General features: G+C 32.9%; 1 protein-coding gene across 1 annotated transcript in view; it reads left to right on the forward strand.

The window, feature by feature from the left end:
* Nucleotides 1-467: 467 nt before the first annotated feature.
* LOC111088294 overlaps nucleotides 468-21,473 on the forward strand; it is a gene marked incomplete at its 5' end in the record, with an annotated part of 45,539 nt that continues 24,533 nt past the window's right edge. The window contains 2 exons of the mRNA XM_022397986.1: nucleotides 468-770; nucleotides 13,445-13,570. Coding sequence (XP_022253694.1) covers nucleotides 468-770; nucleotides 13,445-13,570 — 429 coding nt within the window. The remainder of the gene's footprint in view (nucleotides 771-13,444; nucleotides 13,571-21,473) is intronic.

The following is a 21,473-nucleotide window of genomic DNA, read 5'->3' on the forward strand; positions in this document are numbered from 1 at the left end:
CTTAGTTTGAAAAACGTATATGTTTATTAATACCAATAATATAAACAATATTAAGGTTTTATAACATTATTTCTTGACATTTCACTTTTTCCTATTCCAAATAATGTTGTCCTTGACGCATATATAATTATTTAATTTGCTGTAGTTCTCCATGGGTCAAAGGTAAGTTTACGGATTTACAACGCTAAAACCTAGGCGGGGTTCAATAACTCGTGGTGGACAGTACGCATATATAGCTTATTGTGTAGCATTGCACTACAACTTTGCTGTACGATTTGCTTGCTTTGTTTTGTGTCTAAAGCTACTCAATGGAATACCTCCACTTTGACCACCACGGGCATTGAACCACGACTTTGTTTTTCACTTAACAAGCCCTCAAGCTTACCGCTCAGCCACTGGGAAGCAGTACAGTATGATGCTATTTTCTGCCAACAATTGTTATAAGTAAGTCTTTACTTTATCCACAGGACCACCAGAACCTCTGGAAAATTGCACTATCTCCAACCTGACTCAAACCACGATAGTGATAGAGTGTTTTGAAGGCTATGATGGTGGACTTCGACAACATTTCTACGCAGAGGTTTTTCACAAGGGTCAAAATGCATTGGAATCGAACTTTACGACTCAGAGCCCAGTATTCTTTGCTAGAAAACTTAGTCCTGGATCTCTGTACGTGGTCAAACTTTATGCCATCAACGTTCAAGGTAAAAGTGAGCCTTTCGTGACGAACATCGAGACATTACAAGCACCAGCAACCCAATCTAGACGTGGTAGGTTTTTGTTTTGTTTTCTAGTTTAATAATTCGTTATACAGCGCAACAAAAATATAAACAATAATACTATAATAATAATAAACACAGTTGATTGTTAAACATGCAATGTTTTTCCGACATGGACTTTATAACTGGGAATTAAATTAACACTCTTTCTATAACTAGTTTTAGGACTTTACTTTAAATATTTACTATTTACTATCTGGCCGACATCATATGATCCTCGTGAAACAAACGATCAGATCCCTAACAGAGAACTGCTGAGCGTCTAGTCAGCATCACTAGTCGCCGGGATTGACATGACTGTCACATACTCAAAATGCGAATCATGTTTAGTGGTTCTAGCCTTCGACTTTAAGATATATCACGCCCGACCCTGGCTTATTTAGCAAAGTTAATTGCAAATGATGTTAATTTAATGTCGAAATTCATAATCATTCATACATCTATTAAACGAAACAGTATTGAGCTGGCTATTACTTCGTCCATTTTGGGTGAGCAAAAACTGAAGGATACAAGGTAACAATAAAAGCCACGACTAAATACCTAACTGAAACTCAGGCGTTTAAATACTTAATGTTATCCTAAAAATTAATAGCGTGGCTCTAAACGAACGGTTGTTATTAAACACAAACAGATTGCTACAGCTAAAATATTGTCTAAAATACAAACAGTATGTAAGTGAAAAACATCAAAATAATGATTCACTCAAAAACAAATTCTGACGGACGTATAATAGCAAACTATTACCGAACAATAAAAACACAATAATAACTCATTTGGGAAGAAATCTTCGAGTTTCAAGAGAAGCAGGATAGCCAAACTTAAACCAAATCTTGCTTCTTAAGGCGACAGTGATGAAAACTCTTTAAGTTGGCTATGAATAAAGCAACAAAATTCTTCCACTTTTCAGATTGTAAGATCGCTACTTTTTATATTAAACAAGCAATATCGAAAGTTTAAAACCAAAATGCAAAGTAAATGTTAATATAATCTCTAGTTACCGAATAAATACAATAAAAATCATGCAAGTTCCTGGTTGGCAAATAATTATTCAAGTGTAAATGGAAGTGGAAAAGGGTCATAGTAGCAATGAGTAGCCTACAATTCTCATGACTTACTAAAGTGATCTCTATGCTCATTTACTAGATGTGTGCACTTGACAGAATCTGATGTGTTTTATTGTAATGCCATGAGATGTAGCAAGTGGCATCTCGCTATGATCTAACAGGATTAGAAGGAAGCAGAAGCCTTCAGGGAAAGTAAGATGTGCTGAAAGAATTCCCAAACAACATCCAGCAGCCAAGGAATCTGTATGATGTAGTAAAAAAGTATTGTACGATATGTCGCGTCATTACGGTGGTATTCGCTCCCACATACCAAGTTGTCTTACTACGGATTTAGCACAAAGATGTTACATTCGAGAGGATTTGCATGTCTCTGGACTTACAAAACAAGTTGAAAGCTTCCTTCTAATTCTCAACTAGACTGTGGTAGAGAAACTAGTAGTAGGAGGTGGCTGGAACCTCATGTGGTGTCGTGAAGCATCTAGTTCTTTAGAATAGACGGACTCAGGGACAGCAGTGCAAGTCTGATACTGATTTTAGACAGTCCAACACTCGATGCTCTAAATCATTTGGACGAAATTCAACTCAACGAATAGGGCACAGCTGCCAAGAGTTGCACTACAGATTCCACCTTATGAAGAACAGAACAAGCCACAAGACTGAATACAGAGCCTGAAGTTGAAAGTCTCTTGAAAAGGTTGCTGTCTACATGGACATGTGAACATTTTAACTATTTTAATCATTTTAAATTATGAACTTGTTTCAAATTTCATTTTATAAAGAGAATATATCTTTAAGTAATTTGTATTCCGATAACTTCTGAATTTGCGTACGATTGTTCTGAACGTGACTGATTACATCTGTGTTCACCAAATGTCAAGAGGTCGTTAACATGTATTAATTCTTTTTTTACACAGGGAAAGTTAGGTGTTGCGATTTTTATTGTTAAGTCAGAAGCTACTGAGAAGTTCGCCGATTCAAAAGCGTGTTCGTATTGGTTTCAGATGGTTATAATTGTGCATGTCGAATAGTGATTGAAGTATTTCACCTAAAGGATTGTAGGATACTGCATTAAGCACTCGGTCCGATTATAAAAGTGGTATAACTATACAATACTCTCTCTTTATTTTGACTCTTGACTTCCCTCTTGGTTTTTGCTTTTCACCCTTGCAGCTAGATAGTCAACAAACAATAAGACAGATAGTTTTAGTGTTAACACTTTCAATATTATAAACAAAGATTTTGTTTACTTGTTTTATTTGTGTTTGCTTGTTTTCCTCTGCTTTTCGAATTAGATATTTTTCTCTGCATAACATATATTTTATGGAACTTTTCATTATCTTTTGGATTTCTTATTTTTTCCATTTTGATCCAATTGTGATACTTGTATTTGAGCCAGGAGTAGAGTTAGACTTTACATTTGTTTACAAAGTAAATTTCATCATGATCATGCTAAATATCATTTTTGAAAAAAAATTCTTAAATTACAGTTAATTTCTTTCAAATTAATTTTGAAACCGTAATAAATGTCATACTAAGTATACCACCACAGGTTGGCATTTGTCACATTTCGTTACAGTAAAGCTGTAATGAATGGATCTGGTGCCTGAGATTTACCGATATGTCTTTGAATGGAAGCAATTAAACCTCTCTATTCTTCTTCTTTCAGTGATTACTTTGTGTGGCCCCCCGAGTGGCAGAGCGGTATGTCTGCGGACTTACAATGCTAGAATCCGGGTTTCGATACTCGTGATGGACAGAGCACAGATATCCCCATATATAGCTTTGTGTTTAATTATAAACAAACAAAATACATTTTGTACTTGTGAAAGAACCACAAAAAAACATTTACTACTTGTAAATTCTATTGATATTTCTATATAACCATAAGCCATTCTTCTTTTAATGTATTAATAAAGAGACCCTACAGTAATTTAATCATTTTATGTTAGGTTGATTTACGTATTCCTAAAAATTGAAGCTGTTAATGTTGTGATATAGAACGTTTTTAATCACGTTATATTTGTTACATGCCTTTTTTATCACAGTCTTAATCTATATTTGTCAAGAAAATTTGTGAAACAATTAGCTAAACCAGCACCCCTTTTAAGAATCATATATTTTTTTTTTACATCGTATATCAAGTTGGCAAAAAAAAGAGTATAAATAAATGATGATACCGTGCAGTAAGTTGGTTTAAAAACGAGAAATAGAAATGACACTCACGTCTTAAAGCGATCTAGTTTGGAATTCAGGTTGGGACGTAATTCTTTATTCAGACATTAGTCCTCCCGAACTTATCGAAGATAGCGGATGTTATCTATTATTCAAATATTGGTTATGTTGTTCTTATAGAGGAAATCATAGTGTAATCCGTTACTGGTGTGTTTGTCATTCTGTACTTATCGAAAAAACTGAATGTAATCCGTTATAAAGACATTATTCATTATTCTTAGAGAAGAAAATAGAATGCATTTCTTAATCAAACTCTAGTTATTCTAAGTTATATTACACGTAGTTCTCTTAAAATCAAACGTGTAGAGGAAAACAAAATGAAACTCGTTATTCAGGGATTCTAAGTTGTACTTTAAAACAGTTGTGTAAAATATAATTCTGTATTCAAAGACGCTCTTGCTATCAAAATATACAAATAAGATAAAGTCTTTATTTAGTTAGACTTTTCCACTTGGGAAACTTCGATAATATAATGTGTCGTATTCCGTGTTTATCGATAACTTCGATGTGTCGTATTCCGTGTTTAATTACAAGCTTTTCATCGTTAAATTTTAGGACCACAGGCTTGTAAAATATTTTTATTCGGAGTCCCCTGGTGGGACAGCGGTAAGTTTACGCATTTACAGCACTAAAATCCGGGGTTCGATTCTCCGTAGTGGACAAAGTTCATATAGCCAAATATGAAGCTTTGAGCTAAAACAAACGAGCAAACAATTTACTAACAGAAACAAATATTTTTAATCCTAAAACATGTAAGTTTTGCATAACATGGCTTAAGGTAGTGGAAGGTCCTTCAGTCACAGTGAAAATAAGCTAAGAAAGCAAAACGAATTAGCTAGAAGACCAACATTCTCACCTAACGAAAAATGTAATATCACATTAGAAGTCCAACATTCTCACCTAACGAAAAATGTAATATCACATTAGAAGTCCAACATTCTCACCTAACGAAAAATGTAATATCACATTAGAAGTCCAACATTCTCACCTAACGAAAAATGTAATATCACATTAGAAGTCCAACATTATCACCTAACGAAAAATGTAATATCACATTTGCTGTTTTTAGAAAGAAAAACATTTCTTGACGTTGAATGTTCAGATGTTGTTACGGAAAACTGAACGAGGTAAGTGTAAGTGGGAAATTCTGTAATGCTAAAGCACTGTATTTCAGAAATTGATCAATACATTGGTGTACATACGCGTACGTAAAAGTGACTGCATTAGCATGTTATGTTCGTTCGTAGTATTTTTTTCATCGAATTCCTAGAATATTAGCTGGATATTATAAAACACAACCTATATTACATTTAAACTTTCGTCATCTGTTTAATGTGTGTAACAGGCCAATGTTGCCTGGTATCACAGATACTCATTTTCTTATAAGCAACTAAAGAAAACTCACTATATTTAGAAGAAGAGAATCCTGGATTATCCCACTAAAATATAACAAACCACAGTAATTAATTCGACAGATTATTGTCGTCCACAGATAAAAAGTATAATTGTTCTAGCAACAGCGGAAATTAACATGTAACTTTTTTAAATAAGCACTCTGACCATATGAAAGCACCACTTATTCTAATACTACAACACTGGACAATATGTGCGTATATACAGATGTTTCAAGCTTTCAAAGTTGTTGAGTCAGTCGGTCGAGGACACCTATATCCTGAAAATTGTAGTCTAACATTTATTAATCATTAAAAATTAAACTCATTAGCGAAGATACTCTTCTGTTATTTATAACTTTCTACGTGAAATATTGGAATATTGTTTTTACTGCAGACGTTTTTCTTATCTTATAGGGTCAAAGCGTATTCCAACTCCAAATAATTGATAAGCCTCCTTTTAACCTGTGGTAGACAAGGCCTTTTCTATATCAATCAATTTACCTCCTTTTAACCTGTGGTAGACAAGGCCTTTTCTGTATCAAACAATTGGCCTCTTACATAAGCTGCAGGATGATTTTACGTCCAGCCTGACCTTAAACTTTACAGTGTTTCCATAAGCCCTAAGATTTACAATTACTTAATTGTGTCATTAGCAAGTCTGCATAACTCACTTTGGGCTCACATCTCTGCTAAGTTTCGCTAAATGCATAATCAATTATTAGCATAAATAATTTTCTTGAACTGCTGGCGTTTCTTGATGGAAATGCTGTTTTGTAGCGATGCTAAAAATGCTTACACAACCTCTTTTGCATGAGAAGAATTTAAAATAATTACCTCTGTATACGTTGATGCAATATCTAACATAACAGAGATAAGTCTACTCCTTTACTCATAGTTCATCTGCCAAATAGCTCATCAGTGATCAGACCTTTAACAAGCAACCATATCACATGACAGTGACTCACATATCACTGACTCACATATCATATGCACTTCTAGATGTCTGTATTGATAGATATCCAATAACATAACTGCTGCCTTCTCTTTAGCTCAGGGTAGGTTCAGATATCTGGCTAACATGCCATTTTAACGTAACTTAATAGCTATTCCTTACACAAAATAAGCAGAGGCAATTGATCCACACATATTACAGTAATAAAGTTCCTTGTCCTGCATTCACGCAATAAGAGTTCAGTCTCGCCATTAAAATCGGTCATACTTAACCTGAGTTCGATTTTATAGCCTCATTCCAACAAGCTTAGAAATTTCTATCCTTTAATTATAACACACTCAACCAAATGAATTATATGTTCGGCCAGATCACTTTTAAAAATTCTACTTCCTTTTTACGTCAGCTAATTATGTGTTAATTTCTTTAACACACGAGTTTCAGGCATTTCAGGGTTTTCAGGTTCTACTTCTACTTTATCTATTTATTAAGCAATGGAATAAATGGCTAACAAGATATTGTCTTGTTTTACTTAAATCAGTATCTAATCTGTATGAACGAATCTAAATAGGAAGGAATAACTTGGCCTTAAACAGACAGGTACAAAAATTATTATTTCTTGCAATTTGAATAACGTATATGTTGAAAGAACTAACAATTAATGTTAAAAGTAATAGTTCAAATATGTATTTTTTTACATATTACAATTCACTTTATCGAAGATAACAAAACAGGTGTTTTAAGGTAGCAGGTAAGTTGAGTCTCTATACGAATGAAATAGTTTGAACGTGTATGTATATATATATGACAATCACAAAGTCCAGTTGAAACCTGATGTGTCTAAATATGTTTTAAGAAGACAGTACATTGTCAACGAATTGTCTCGGAGAAATTGATAAACTTTATTTATATGAGAACAAGAGACAAAGAAGACACTAGTTTATAAGAAGTACAACATTGATGTTATAGCCTAATGAGCACACTACTCTGTAGAAAGAAGCATTGAAACTCACCAAAATCAAATTTTTCAAGTGTGTTGTATAAAGAACATTTCAGACTTCAATAGGTGAGTCAGATAATGCACTTTATGAAATGAGTCATTAACATACAATCTGAAAGTATGTACTATACTATAGGAAATTCGGTTTTCCCTACAGTAAACGTTGTTCTGTTGGTAACGCATCGTGAATTCCTTATTCTGTAGTTAATAGTTCGCTTCAGGAAGAATCCAGTGATTGAAATAAACACAATTAGGCTAGAACAGCGAGCACACAATCTCCTGAATTTCATTGTACGCTAGAAGTAGATCTTCATGACTTTTAACATCTGATATAAAGAATGTATCAAAGATGCTGTGAACTTCATTTCCTGTACGGAATTGTATTATAGAAATAACCTCATGAATTTTAGTAACTGAAAGAATAATACATTGGAGAAACTCTGAATTTCGTCTCCTGAAATGTAGAGTGCACAGACATATGACATCTTGAATTTTATTAAATAAAGTAAATAACTTATTTTAAGTAATATACTGTGAACCTCAAAACCTGAAGTAAGTAATGCACTCTAGAAAGGTCATGTGGATTTCTTTATGTGCAGTAAAAGTACCCTGTAGACCAGGCGTGCGTCGATTTTATCTTTTGAAATGAATATTGAACTGAAGGATTTCATCTCATAAGTTGAATAATCCATGCTAAGCCTGATTTTATGAATTTCAATACCTGAACTAAATAAAAATCAACAGTGTTCGTCAACAAATTTAATATTTAGTGTACAGTGTATCACAAGATGGTCCTCGTTTATTTTATGTTTCAATAAAAAATATTATTTTGGTAGAAGTTAAAAAAATTTAAAAAGTGGTTTCATATAATCCATACTATAGCAATCGTAAAAAGTTAATTCAGCTTTTTTTAATATTTCAGAAATTTAGTTTCCGAAATTAGGAGAAATAAAACCAGCAAGAATTTAGAATGAATAAATATCCAAGGGTTCGTTTGTTTGTTTGTAATTAAGCACAAAGCTACACAAAAGGCTATCTGTGCTCTGCCCACCACGGATATCGAAACCCGGATTCTAGCGTTGTAAGTCTGCAGACATGCCGCTGCGCCACTGGGGGGCATATCCAAGGGATTGCTGTCAAACAGAAATGTGTAAATATGTGGTTTATAATGTTGTATTGTTTAAAATGTTAAAGGATTGGTTCCTTTAGTTCGTATGTCTCTGATAGAAGGAAAATCATCAGCCTTAATTTGTGTAAGTATAATAATTAATTTCTCAAAATTAATTAATTATGTTAATTAATTTTAAATTTTTTCGCTGTCAGATTGTGGATCCTAGGTTTCATGGCTTGCTCCCAGTTTATGCCAAAGCAAATCGCACTCCGCAGTGGTGGTCAAATCCAATTATTTCGTTGAAGTCGTCCAAAAGTTGGTGGTGGGTGGTGTTGACTAGCTGCCTCTCTCTCTCCTCTAGTCTATCAATCAAAAATTAGAAACAGTTCTCTCTCCAGTAGCTCTGTGCGAAACTTAACAAACTAACTATTTTTTATTTTTTTTTGCTTCTTTCATTTGTTGACTAAATAGTTCATATAAGTTCCAATACATGGAAAATCTGATTTTTCATGTCTTCGCAGTATCATTGGCATGTATGATATTACTTAAAGTTCTAACTTTATTTTCTTTTTATATATGTTACATATAACCCTGCGGGTCAGTAGTAAGTTCACGGACTTGCAATGCTAAAATCTCTTGTTCGATTCTCCATGTTGGACAGCCAAATGTGTATCTCTGCGCTAAAAAAAAAAACCAACAAAATATACATAACACACAGGACTTTGAACCAAGCGCGGCCTTGTGGTTAACGTGTCGAGCTGGAGTTCTAAAGTTCGTATCCCGTTACCGCAGAAAAACAATCGCGATTCACACTTTGGAGCCATTAGTTCGTTATAAGAATAGAGATTAAATTTCACTCTTCAGACTGACAAAAATAGTCGAAGAGTTGGTGGTGGGTGGTGTTGTGTAGCTGCCTTCCTATAGTTCATCACTTCAAAATAAATACGTCTTTTCACGATATCCAAGAAACAAAAACGCAGGACTTTACCATAAACCTTGATGATCTCAGTCACATCTAATTATCTCGGTTTTGTTGCATATAATAAGATACGAAAGTGAATTTACACTTTATAGAAACGATAATAAGGTTTGACAATGGCTTTCTCAGAGAAGAGTAATGTTAATGTTCTCTCCCTCCTTTTGTGCAACTTTCCATAAACTGGATAGAGATGCACACGCTTAACAAAAAGAAAGATACGAAAGGTCATAGGAGCTGCATAGGGAAGTAGGGACTTTAATGTGGTCGAATATGATTCATAGGGAAGTAGGGACCTTAATGTGGTCGAATATGATTCATAGGGAAGTAGGGATTTTAATGTGGTCGAATATGATTCCCGTTATTCTAGTTTCTTCAGTCATCGTTCTCTTGAAGGGCCGAGCGCGGCTCTGTGGTCAGCAGGCCAGACTATGAAACAGAGGTTCCGTAGTTCGCGTCCAGTCAATGTCCAAATAAGATCGCACACTCTGAACTTTAGCGTCATGGGTGTAATATAAGAGTATCGCTCAAACGCCACATCCGATATGGCAAAAGTAGACCAAGAGCTGGTGGTGGGTGTGTTGACTAGCTGCTATCTCTCTTACTTATTACTTCTAAATTAAAAATGTCTAGAGCAGATAACCCTCGCATAATTGAAATCCAACATTTAGACTTTTTCTTAAAATACAACTGTTAATTTCTTTACTTTAAATTGTGAGCTGTCGGTAACTTCGGATTATTTTTTAGTTGTCTTGCTGACAGTACATTGAGATGTTCACATCTTTATCGCAATGGCTTTGTGAGTCAAAGGGTTCTCTATCATAAGCATAGCCTTCACATTGCAGATCAGGACATTCTGTAAATTGGCATAGGGTGTAAATTCAGAGCCTGTTATACTGTTCTAAGCATTCTAATATGCAGATTTTGTCTTCCCGTTTCCATGGAGAATATTGAAAAATCCATTTTTCGAAATATTGTCTCCATTAGTGACTATATCTTCTAACACTCTTCTCTATAAATATTTATATTGGTAAAGAACGGTTATCCATATCTCTGACCACAGATTAGACTTTGAAGGAATCTTACGAACCTGAATGAATTGCTTTTATATAATGGACAGATGTTATCCACTACGTGACTGTAGTTCTTGAAGTATTCTACATTCGCAGGGAAGCAGTAGCTAATTTGAATGTGTTTGAATAATCTATAAATACCTCTGTAGGCTATGCAAATTGTTTTTCTTTCAATATTGGCTGCGCAGGTTTTCTTATGAACACTTAATTATTCAGTTTTTCCGTATACCTAATGCATTGTATTTTAGCTGGATTTTATACACACAGAATCAGTCTTTGAAATAACTTATTTTATTGATAACGCTCTTTATAATATATTTTCTACTTGAATAAATTCAACTTGATCAAATACAAACCATGCATAGATAATTTTACATACTCGGAAAGCTTTGAATTGTAACTTTTTTGGTGAAATACAACATTTATTAAGCGATTTTCAAGTTCATAAATAACAATTTTTCAGCACGTTAAGGACTTCAGTCTGCTTCGCTATATATTTTGTTTGTTTTCCTTTTAACGTGCTATGCATACATCATATTTAGGAAACTTATACATAGCTACCAGTAAAATGTAGTAGGTGTCTTTAGAATTTGGTGCATCTGTTCTTTAAGAGATTTGTACATTTTCATCCACTAAAGGGTACCGTTTATAAGGCTTTCTTTGAAATACATCATAAAACACCAAACATTTTCTTGTATTTGTGGAGTGTTGCTCTAAAACCATTCGCTTTCTTTCTTTGAATAGCAGCAAATAAAACTATCTGTTTTCCAGGCACGATCGGGCTCCTTTTCCAATAAACGGACCTTCAGACATTATTTTTGTTAAAACCCAGTGGGATCTCTTTCTTTATATCATCAGTATCTAGAAAACGTCGGCATTTTGTATGCCAGTTGTGGGAAGTTTACACCTTACTTGGAGATAAACAAGGTTGGATGATTTTTTTTCCACCTCGTTTTCCAAAGCACAAGAGAAAGCACATCGTAATAAAAAATGAAAAGAAAATCATGTCACGGAAGTTTAAGGAAGTTTAGAGTATATCAAAAAACATGAACACATACAGCGCTTTCTTTATAGCAGCGTATGTGCTTATACTTGCTTTGTAAACATTTTAAACCTATGTAAAGAAACATTGTTTTTAAATTTCACAATCAAAATACAAAATCGTAGCGTGAAAGCCTTCTCGTCAAAGTGAATGTAAAAGTAAACATATCAAACCCGTTCAGACCACTTTATAACACAAAAACGTTTAACAGCAGGAATGTTTAGTAAATTTTTCATAGTAGGACTTTCAGTTTGTGTAATTTCACTTACGTTTTGTCCTTTTGTTATGAAAATTTATCACTAGAGCTTTTATATTTAGATGTAAAAAGGTGTAATAGCTTATTGCGGGTCTTTAAAAACCACTAATGTTTAGGAAACTGCGCGATGACATTTTTTCTTAAACTAAATAAAAGTAACTTACTCCTTAGATAGCTAAGAACATTTAATTGGTGATTTTTTCACTTGGAGAGCTGCTTTTGTCTAAATATTTCTAGAAAATCTCTCTTTAATTACTAGTTTTCAATGGTTGATGAAAATGGCCGTTGTGGTTCGGTCATTACTTAAACACTTGAGGATTGTGACTGTCATAAAGATGCGATATAAACCTTAACCAGAAACGACAACACTTCACAACCATCGAGAGGAACTATTTCACATATTTTTGTGATACGAATTTTTGGTTCTATATGTTTTTTGCTGTAGTTTTTAAATATCTATTCAGTTTCTGTTGCACTAGTTTCTTTGAAAATGATTGCTCATTGCTATGAGAAATGAATATTTTAAATTAATATTCTTTGATAGATTGTTTAGGCAGAGTATTCATGATGAAACTTTGTAGAATGAACGGCAACCTCAAGACGAAAGGCGGAAGACTTTCGAAACGTTGTCCTCTACACTTTTGTCTCGACAACAGTCAACTTGAATTAAAATGTTATGATGATTTAGATAAACCTTATGCAAAAAAATTCTGTGATTTATTTTTATATAAAGTGTATGATATTGGACACACAATATTGTTATATTTGTACTTAAAGCTTCAGTGAAAAACATAATTTTATGAAGTTTCTTTGTCTGGAAGAAACATAAAATTTTAAAATATATTATTCACATAACCACACATTATAACAGAAATTCGAACTTACTTAATGCGCTTATAATAATTACAACATTACTCTTTGTACAAGGAGATAAGCACAAGCAATTGAACATAAAACTACAACAAAAAATCCATTAAACACATATTCGAACAAAAATAACCGTGAGTTGCATTTGCAAACGCAAAAGTTGCCTTGCACTCAAATATTTGAAATAACTAAGTCTTAAACAAGTTTTACAATAGTGAGAGACGTCATAATGCATAGTTTGACTATATTTCCTTTTATCTTCTATGTTGTTAGCATTGTGGTTATATCCGTTATTTTTATTAAAAGATCTATTATGTGTGCATTATTAAAACCTACAATATTTTCACAGTTTTTTTTCTTTGTTATTTATTATTGGTCATAATTTGTTTCTTATTTTGATGTGTCTCTACTGTGTTTGAGTTAGAAAAATATGGCAGTAAATATTTTCGTTTCTCTTATCTTAGATATTATTCTCAAGGGTACATTATCTATGGTTATATAATGTCATAATATAACAGAAAAAGTATTTTAACCAAATATTATTGATAATCCCTGATTAACATGACATAAAATATGTTTTAAAAATCAAAGCTTAGCACGTTTTTACAGTGGTAACAGGCTATGCTTGATACTTAAGTTTAGATACTGTGTTGCTGTTATAACAAAAGGTAAAATAGTCTCTGTTATTCTTTCGTAACTAGATGTTGGCTGGCATTTCCCAGTGAAACCGATTTTAATAACAGTGGTGTCTGTAGTAGTGATTTTCATCCTGATAGCTGCCTGTGCTCTCATCCTGCATAAATCAAGAATACTCACTCGCAGGAAAGGTATGACAAACGATACAAAATACATTGTTTAACTGTGTTGTACCAATTGTAACATAGTTTAACTGTGTTGTACTAATTGTAACATTGTTTAACTGTGTTGTACTAATTGTAACATTGTTTAACTGTGTTGTACTAATTGTAACATTGTTCACCTACAGTATGTTATAATTGATTATTTCAAGAGCAAAGCATTTGTTTGTTGAGAGAATTTCTTTTTTTTTTTTGTCTTGATGTGTGTTCACCACCTACGTTTTACAACAAACGTTGAAATGAGACAACCCAATGTCGGCATACGCTTTTAACCAGCACTGTCGCTGCAGTTGATGAACGTGCATTAAGAAGAAAAGAATTTCCGTTCTTTAAACAACAAGATATCAAAATAACCAGATGTGTATTTTTCTTGTTTTTTTTTTTTCCCAAAGAACATGTTTAAACGACAGCTCAAATATGGAAAAGTTAGGGAGAGAGCTACATAAATCCCTTGCTAGCTTATAGATGATCGTTGCTTATTAAATATAACGTTAATTGTTTGGTATCAAAAGACTCCTGCACCATGTGGCTCATATAATTTACTTATTACGTTCAATACAGTTTGATTCCGCTCAAAGAAGAGTCAAGATTGGAAAAAATTAAACATATATTTAATGGAAGTAAATCATTAAACATAAAACAAATTTAAGAACTTTAGTCAACTTATTCATGACAGAAGCAAAAGATGAAAATTGAAATAATGAAAATAACCATTGACCAATTAATAATATGAGAAATAGCATGGATATTTGATGCACATTTTTTTATATCCTCTTTCGAAACTTATCCTTAAAACAATAGCTATACAATTTCCTCTACAGTAAATAACTAGTTTGTAATACAGTGTGCTTACAATAAGATAACTTAAGCAAACAATACACGCTTACCCATATTTATATTCATATTAGTGTGGTATTCCAAGCAAACATTAGAAGAGCAGGTAAACTATATGACCCCCAAAACAAAGGGATCGTGGATCGCAAAGTGTAATAAGTCAACTCAACTGCTAGAGAAATGTAGTGTTTACAAAGAACAGAGTTAGTTTATTAAACATACACTAGCTATACTTTTCGTTGCGGTAGAGTTACTGCACTGGTACCTTAACTCTAAAATCAGCTGATAATCGGATCTGGACGAGATTCTTAACGAAACGCATGATAAATCTATAGAGAATGAGAGAGAGAAAAATTCGATATGTTTTAGCATATTCCTCAAATCTCACTAAGTTGTTGCTTTGCTTATAATATATTTGTGACTCTTGAGTTTCATAAATTTTCTCAGCCCCCCCAGTAGCACAGCGGTATGTGTGTAGACTTACAACGCTAGAATCCGGGTTTCGATACCCGTGGTGGGCAGAGCACAGATAGCCCATTGTGTAGCTTTGTGCTTAATTACAAAATAAACAAACAAATAATAATAAACATAAATTTTCTACCAAAATCACGATATAGCCATTGAACGATTAGTCAACTCAGGTTAACAACTCTTGTCCATTCACAAGACCTGTCTAGTTTTTATTACCCCAACTTTAAAGGAGTGGCTAGAACAGTCATGTGCGAAGCCATGAATATTTCAACATCGAATCATAACCACAATTGAGAAGCCCTTAACGTTTCGCTTAATGTGCATTGAATATATAATTCAATGTAACCGTGTAACTAATGCCGTGTATTTATTTGTTTTTGTTGATACTGTTGTTATTGTTATTGTCTACCCTTGATTTATCGGTTTCTACCTCTAACAAAGTACTCTGCCATCACTTCTAGAGATATCTAGAAACAAATTGGCGACTCTTACAATCAAGATTCACAAGGACGTAAATATAAAACAATCTCTTTATTTTTAATAACTTATTAAACATCTCTGCAGTTGAAAACCGGTTGTTACACCAGATGCTATAATAACGTAGAAATGTACAAATAAAAATAAATAATGTTAATGCTTGCACACTCTCAGACGTTAAGGTTTGCCCTTTGATAATGTTTGTTGAGTTGTGTTAATGATGTCCAATCGTTTTCTCTTCTCCCCGTGTTTTTTTTTTTGTTTTTTTTGGATTTTATTCAGAATATATCTTACCTACATGCAGAGCATCGAAGAGGCAGAAGGAAATGCATCAAAAGTTATAAAAGGATTCAACTTGTAATAATCGTATATCGTACAATTTGATTTAAACTTTTTAATGTATGTTTACAGAAATCTCAATGGATAAACGCTGAAATAAAAAGTATTCATAAAATTAATATCAGCAATATAATTGTTCGAATCAGTATCAAAAACTGGTACACAAGGAAAGGTTGCTGCCAAGAAATTTAACATTCTACATGTAAGCATTGTCAAGGGATTAAAGTTCGCCAAAAAAAACACGAAGAACGTATGAGATTGTGTGCTATGGACTGGAAAAACAAAGATTGGGTTGTTATTTTTGTTTGTTTTTTACACTCTAAGGGTGTTTGTGACGAGGCATGACTGAGAAGATTAAACAAGAGTGTATGAGCAAACTAGTGGAACATGTGGCGTTTTTGTTTTTTTTTCTGATGCAGGAGCATGAGATATTCTCGAAATTGACTATATTGTAAAGAAGAAGAAGCAGAAACACTATTACCTCTTAGTTCGTTATACAATATCCAATGGACGATGCCTAATTAACTTCATCTTTAAATATAAGAATGATAATGATCCAAATCATACTGCATTGTTGAATAAGAAGTTTGTGGAGAGATGTGGGAGCACAATTGATGTAAAAGTTATAGTGATCACCACAGGAAGCTAGTTCCATGAAACATATGTAACACCAGTTGAGTAATAATGATGCAACTAACCTACAAATACTTTAGGAGGTTGCATATAGGTTGGAAATAAAATACTGGTAGTATTCATACTTGATCGATGTTGTGACGCAACTGGGGATGGGATAATAACTCGTGAACATTATAGATGTTGATTATTATTTCTTCCGTAACCTTTCTTAAAATCCTTGACTGGTTCTGTATGTATATATTTACCTGACTTCTTAAATATTTAATATTAAATGTAAGAAAAAACAAACGTGAATAATAGTTGATTTCTTTAAACGTTTTGCTTTTAAATTTATGACAAAATTAAATATTTACCAAATACTTTCTTATATAAATACTAACAACGCCTTATGGTACTACTTCATACAGCAGAAAAATACATCAATTCGCTTATAATATTATGTATAGGCAAAAAGCTTTAGTCCTTTCAATATTCCTACACTTAAAGTAAAATAATAAACACCTTAAATACGATAAACGATGGTTGACAATTACGATAGTTAGAAGCTCAATTTTCTCGTATTCCGAAACATTTCATTTATTATCTAAGCTGTTCTAATCAAAACTATTTTATATTTCAAGAAAGTTACACAGGGTTTATAGTCAACTACAAAGATGTATTACTTTATACAAAAACAATCTTGAAGCCTCACCGCGTCGTTACAGTCCATATCACTGCGTACAGGCATGCCCTAATGATCGTGTATCTTGGCAATAGCCCGGTAATCTGATTTCTATTCCAACTAACTCCGTAGTAAGGATTTCATGTCCAAAGCACGCCACTCTTCCCTGTAGGGTTTCCATAATCCATATAGAGTACGAGGAATACGATTTTCCAGCTCCCGTTTCAACAATCTGATCGCACAGAAACCCGTTGATGACAGTTGAACAGATATGTTATGGAAACAACTTGCGTACAAATGATTCGTGTCGCTTTTTTTGTTTTAGACAGAGAATTTTATTGATTATGTTACGTACTGTTGCTTGAGCAAGTGGATGACTTTTGTAACTGACCTTTGTCTTCATGGATTCTAACTAGTTACAAGACTCCACAATTTGCTTTCTACAGCTGAAGTATTACTTGTTGCAGATCATTTTATGAATGGTCTTGGTGCCCCACGTTGACCCACATTCTTTTGTTTCCCAATCTCATTATATACAAGGGATATCCTTGGCTTGAAAAAATCTATATCCCTGATGTGAATACATCTGTATGATCTGAGTGCATGAATATTTTGCGTCGGAAAAGGCTGTTATATATCCTTCATAAACGCAATCAGTTTTTGATGACATCACAATTACTACAAAACGTTAAACAATGTCAAAATGTAGTTCTAGTATATTCTGTTCCACTATGAGTTTATATCGGCTGTGGTTGTCACGTAGCTTGCTGATTTGCATATTTAAAATCGCTTTAAATAATTAAATGGCGTTTGGATCAACTAATCAAACAAAATATTTTTTTCAGTGTGAAAGACTCCATTCCGACCCCACTTCGTTCCTGGATAATTTACAATTTAATATAAATAATGCAGTCCTATGTACACTCGTGCATTCGGTTTTCATTTCCACCCTTACAATATATAAAGCTTCGAGCGTATTTGTTTCACTGTGTTTGGTCTCTCATTCTGCTTTGATTCGATGCTAGATTTTTCCTCATTCTCTTCCCCTTTGCTTTATATTAATCAAACAGAAATTATGTAGATATTTGGAGAACTGTGTGACCCTATCGACCCATTGTTTTGTTCAGTGTATATATGTCAGCATTTGATTTATTTATGCTCACAAGACAGTCGAAAATCATGAGATAAATAACTAGAAAATATACTATATTTTTTTTCTCATAACGGACACTTACATGGAATCTCCGCCAAAAAGGTTTCGGTAGTCATAATGTTAAATTGTTTGCAGAAGTTTAGAAAGGAGAGATGGACAACTGTATTTGTTTAATAAGAAAAAACATAAAACAGTTGAAAATACTCAACAGTAAAATGTTTTGAATATATACAACTGTTTTTCTTCCAATCAGTTGTGTTCTAATGAGAATCACAGAATATATGTCCTGTGTAATTACCGTTGGCATTGAAAAAACTAACTTCGCAACTATAGGAAAATGAAAAAACTTTAATAATTTTTGCAGCAAAAATAACGCAAAATGATATTCGATAATATTTTTAAATTTGAAAAGCGTGAAATGTATGCATACGAAAACTGTAAGAAAAACATATTCCCGAATATTTGAACATCGGGGAATTTTCACATTTTAAACTAGCTAAACCTGGAGATGAATTTATTGTAAATACAAAAAATACAATAACACATGATAGAAGAAAATGTATCCGCGAAATAACTTTAATTTCTAAGACTAAAGTTTAGAGAAAACGGACTATGTTTTACAGCATAGACATTTTTTGATTGTCGAATAAATATGAGATAATGCTAGAATATATTTAAATAAATTTGTAAACTAAAAGAAGCTCTTAAAGTATAGAAATTATATAACGTTTTAAGATACCATTGTGCGTGAAATTATCTCCATTAACACCCAAAATTCGCCGATCCCCAGGTGAAATTTTTATGTTTTAAAACAAAGGATTTTTAAAACTAAAATTTTCAAAAAAGTATCAGAACAGTTTATAATGAAAGTGAAAAATACATCACATACATGCATCAAGTAATGATAATCATGAAAGCGTAATATTCGGAAAGCAAAAAAATAGAGATTTTTCCAGAACTAATTAACTTATCAAACAACTACGAACAACGAACCTTTAGCCAAACAATTTTTAACACCGTATATATATATATCATACAAATCATTACTCTAGAACTAAACGATAGGCTAACTATAAACCCACACAACCGACTGTACATGCATATTGTTAATTTTTTTCTTGCGATAGAATCAATCGAACTCTATCAGTTTTTGATGATTTTACTAGAATTATGCGTTAATAAAGTTTTACACAGTGCATACTGACTTTCACTCTCCGTCCTTTTCACATACCTTTCGGCCAAAAACTAGTGTATAACTAGGTAATAACCTCTTCAACCTAAAAAGAGAACTTTTGATAAGATGTAAATTAATTTGAAAATATATTTGTAAATTAAATAATCACAAATGATAAATTCATATAACGCATTTAATGTCTTACAAAATAAAAGTTTAACTCTCACGCTTTATTCATACTGCTTTATCAAAGTTAGGACATCTCGAAATGTTGTAACTCGTGTCAACAGCGGGAAGGCACGAGAAGCGATACTGACATTATTTTGCTACCTAATTGAATGTATAAACATTGTCGATTATCTATAATATAATTAATTTTCGTTTCTAAAACAATGATAAAATAAATCAGAAAATATTTCAGACGTCAAAGCAGTCAAATATTCAAGTATTAGCTGTTTGTTTGTATGAGCCGTCTAAAGTACCAAAATCGCTCCTTTATCGTGACAGAAGAAAGAGAAAATGTGAGCTTTCCATTTATTATCGCAATCATAGAAATACGAATAGAGTGACATGTATGATTTTTTGACCCAGAACTCTTTACAAATTTTGTTAACTTAACTAATTATAATACAATATTTACCTTCCGAACCTGATCAGTGTTATACAAACTCCAGATCAGCTACGCGGAAAATTTTTGTTCAACACAATACTTAATTAAATTTTTATTCATTAAGACCCTAACGTAGAACATCTAACGACTAAAAAATATATTCTTAATGAACAATACATTACTGACAGTTTGCTGATGCTGTATCTTTCTCTCTGTCTATTACGTTGATTTGGAAATGTCATAATTTGTAAAATCAAAATCAAATGAAAAATCCCTTAAATATTTCTACGGTCTTTATTTTTCTCTTTCTAACTACGAGGGTTTTATGTTCAATTCTAAAACGAGAACAAGCTTATAGTGTAACGAGAAATTAAAAAACTCGATTTTGCTTCTTTAAGGGGGTTTCAATTTATGCAGTTCTTGAATGCTAGTCATATTCAGAGTATTCATCCTCAGTTCTGTTTATTACATCATCATACTCTGAAAATGCGTGATAGGTTAGAGCAATCTCCAGTCCTATTTGCATGTGTTTGTTTATTCTAGTGTAGAACCGCCTTTAATTTAACTCACATACTCCTTAATTTGCTTACCAATAACAAATAAACTCGTAAATGCAATGCTTGTATGTTGGAAGTATGTTCCTAAGATTATTTTTTATAGTAAACATAGTGATTTTTTTAGAAACATCTAACTTGTATCTGTAATTAAAAGTGGCGATTGTTTTAATATCCACATAGTGTTGACTGCCATCATATGGTTTGTTTGTTTAGAATTAAACACAAAGCTACACAATGGGTTATCTGTGCTCTGCCCACCACGGATATCAAAACCCGGTTTCTAGCGTTGTAAGTCCGCAGACATACCGCTGTGCCATTGGGGGGGCATCATATGGTAAAAATCACTATGGTATATTTCTTAGAGACAGTAACTACGAAATTTGGGAAATGGCAGCTTTGCTCAAATTGTTATGAAGTAAATCAGCAATAAAATCAGTGCTGAACAAGAGCTCTATGTTCATTAGCCTTCCAATGGCTCAGCGGTAAGTCTGAAACTTATAATGGTACAAACCGAGTAGTTCGAACACAGATAATCCTTGTGTTATTATAGCTTTGTGCTCAATAACATACAAAAAAAAACACAAAAATATTCATTTCTCACAGAATAAAGAGTGACTATGCTTTCAATTTTAAGCAAAAGTTTCATTAAATTAGTTGCAAAAGTCTCAAAAAGAACCATGTCTAAATGAAAACACAATCCCGAAAATGTTCATTTATGATAAATACTAGCTTCAAAACTGTGTTGCTTATCATATAAAGAAACGAGTGAAACAAATATCTTAGATCATATTTATTTTCAACCATAAATCTAATATTGAAAATATTAAAAATGGTTTTGTATGTCATAAACCTTGATTTAATCGGGAGATAGCGACGGCACCAGCACAGAATGTATTTAATAATACTGTTACGACAGCGGAAGTCACGTGACTCTGGTAACACATAATGAGTTCTAGAAAGA

The sequence above is a fragment of the Limulus polyphemus genome, unplaced genomic scaffold (assembly GCF_000517525.1).
Source record: "Limulus polyphemus unplaced genomic scaffold, Limulus_polyphemus-2.1.2 Scaffold3497, whole genome shotgun sequence".
Lineage (NCBI taxonomy): Eukaryota > Metazoa > Arthropoda > Merostomata > Xiphosura > Limulidae > Limulus > Limulus polyphemus.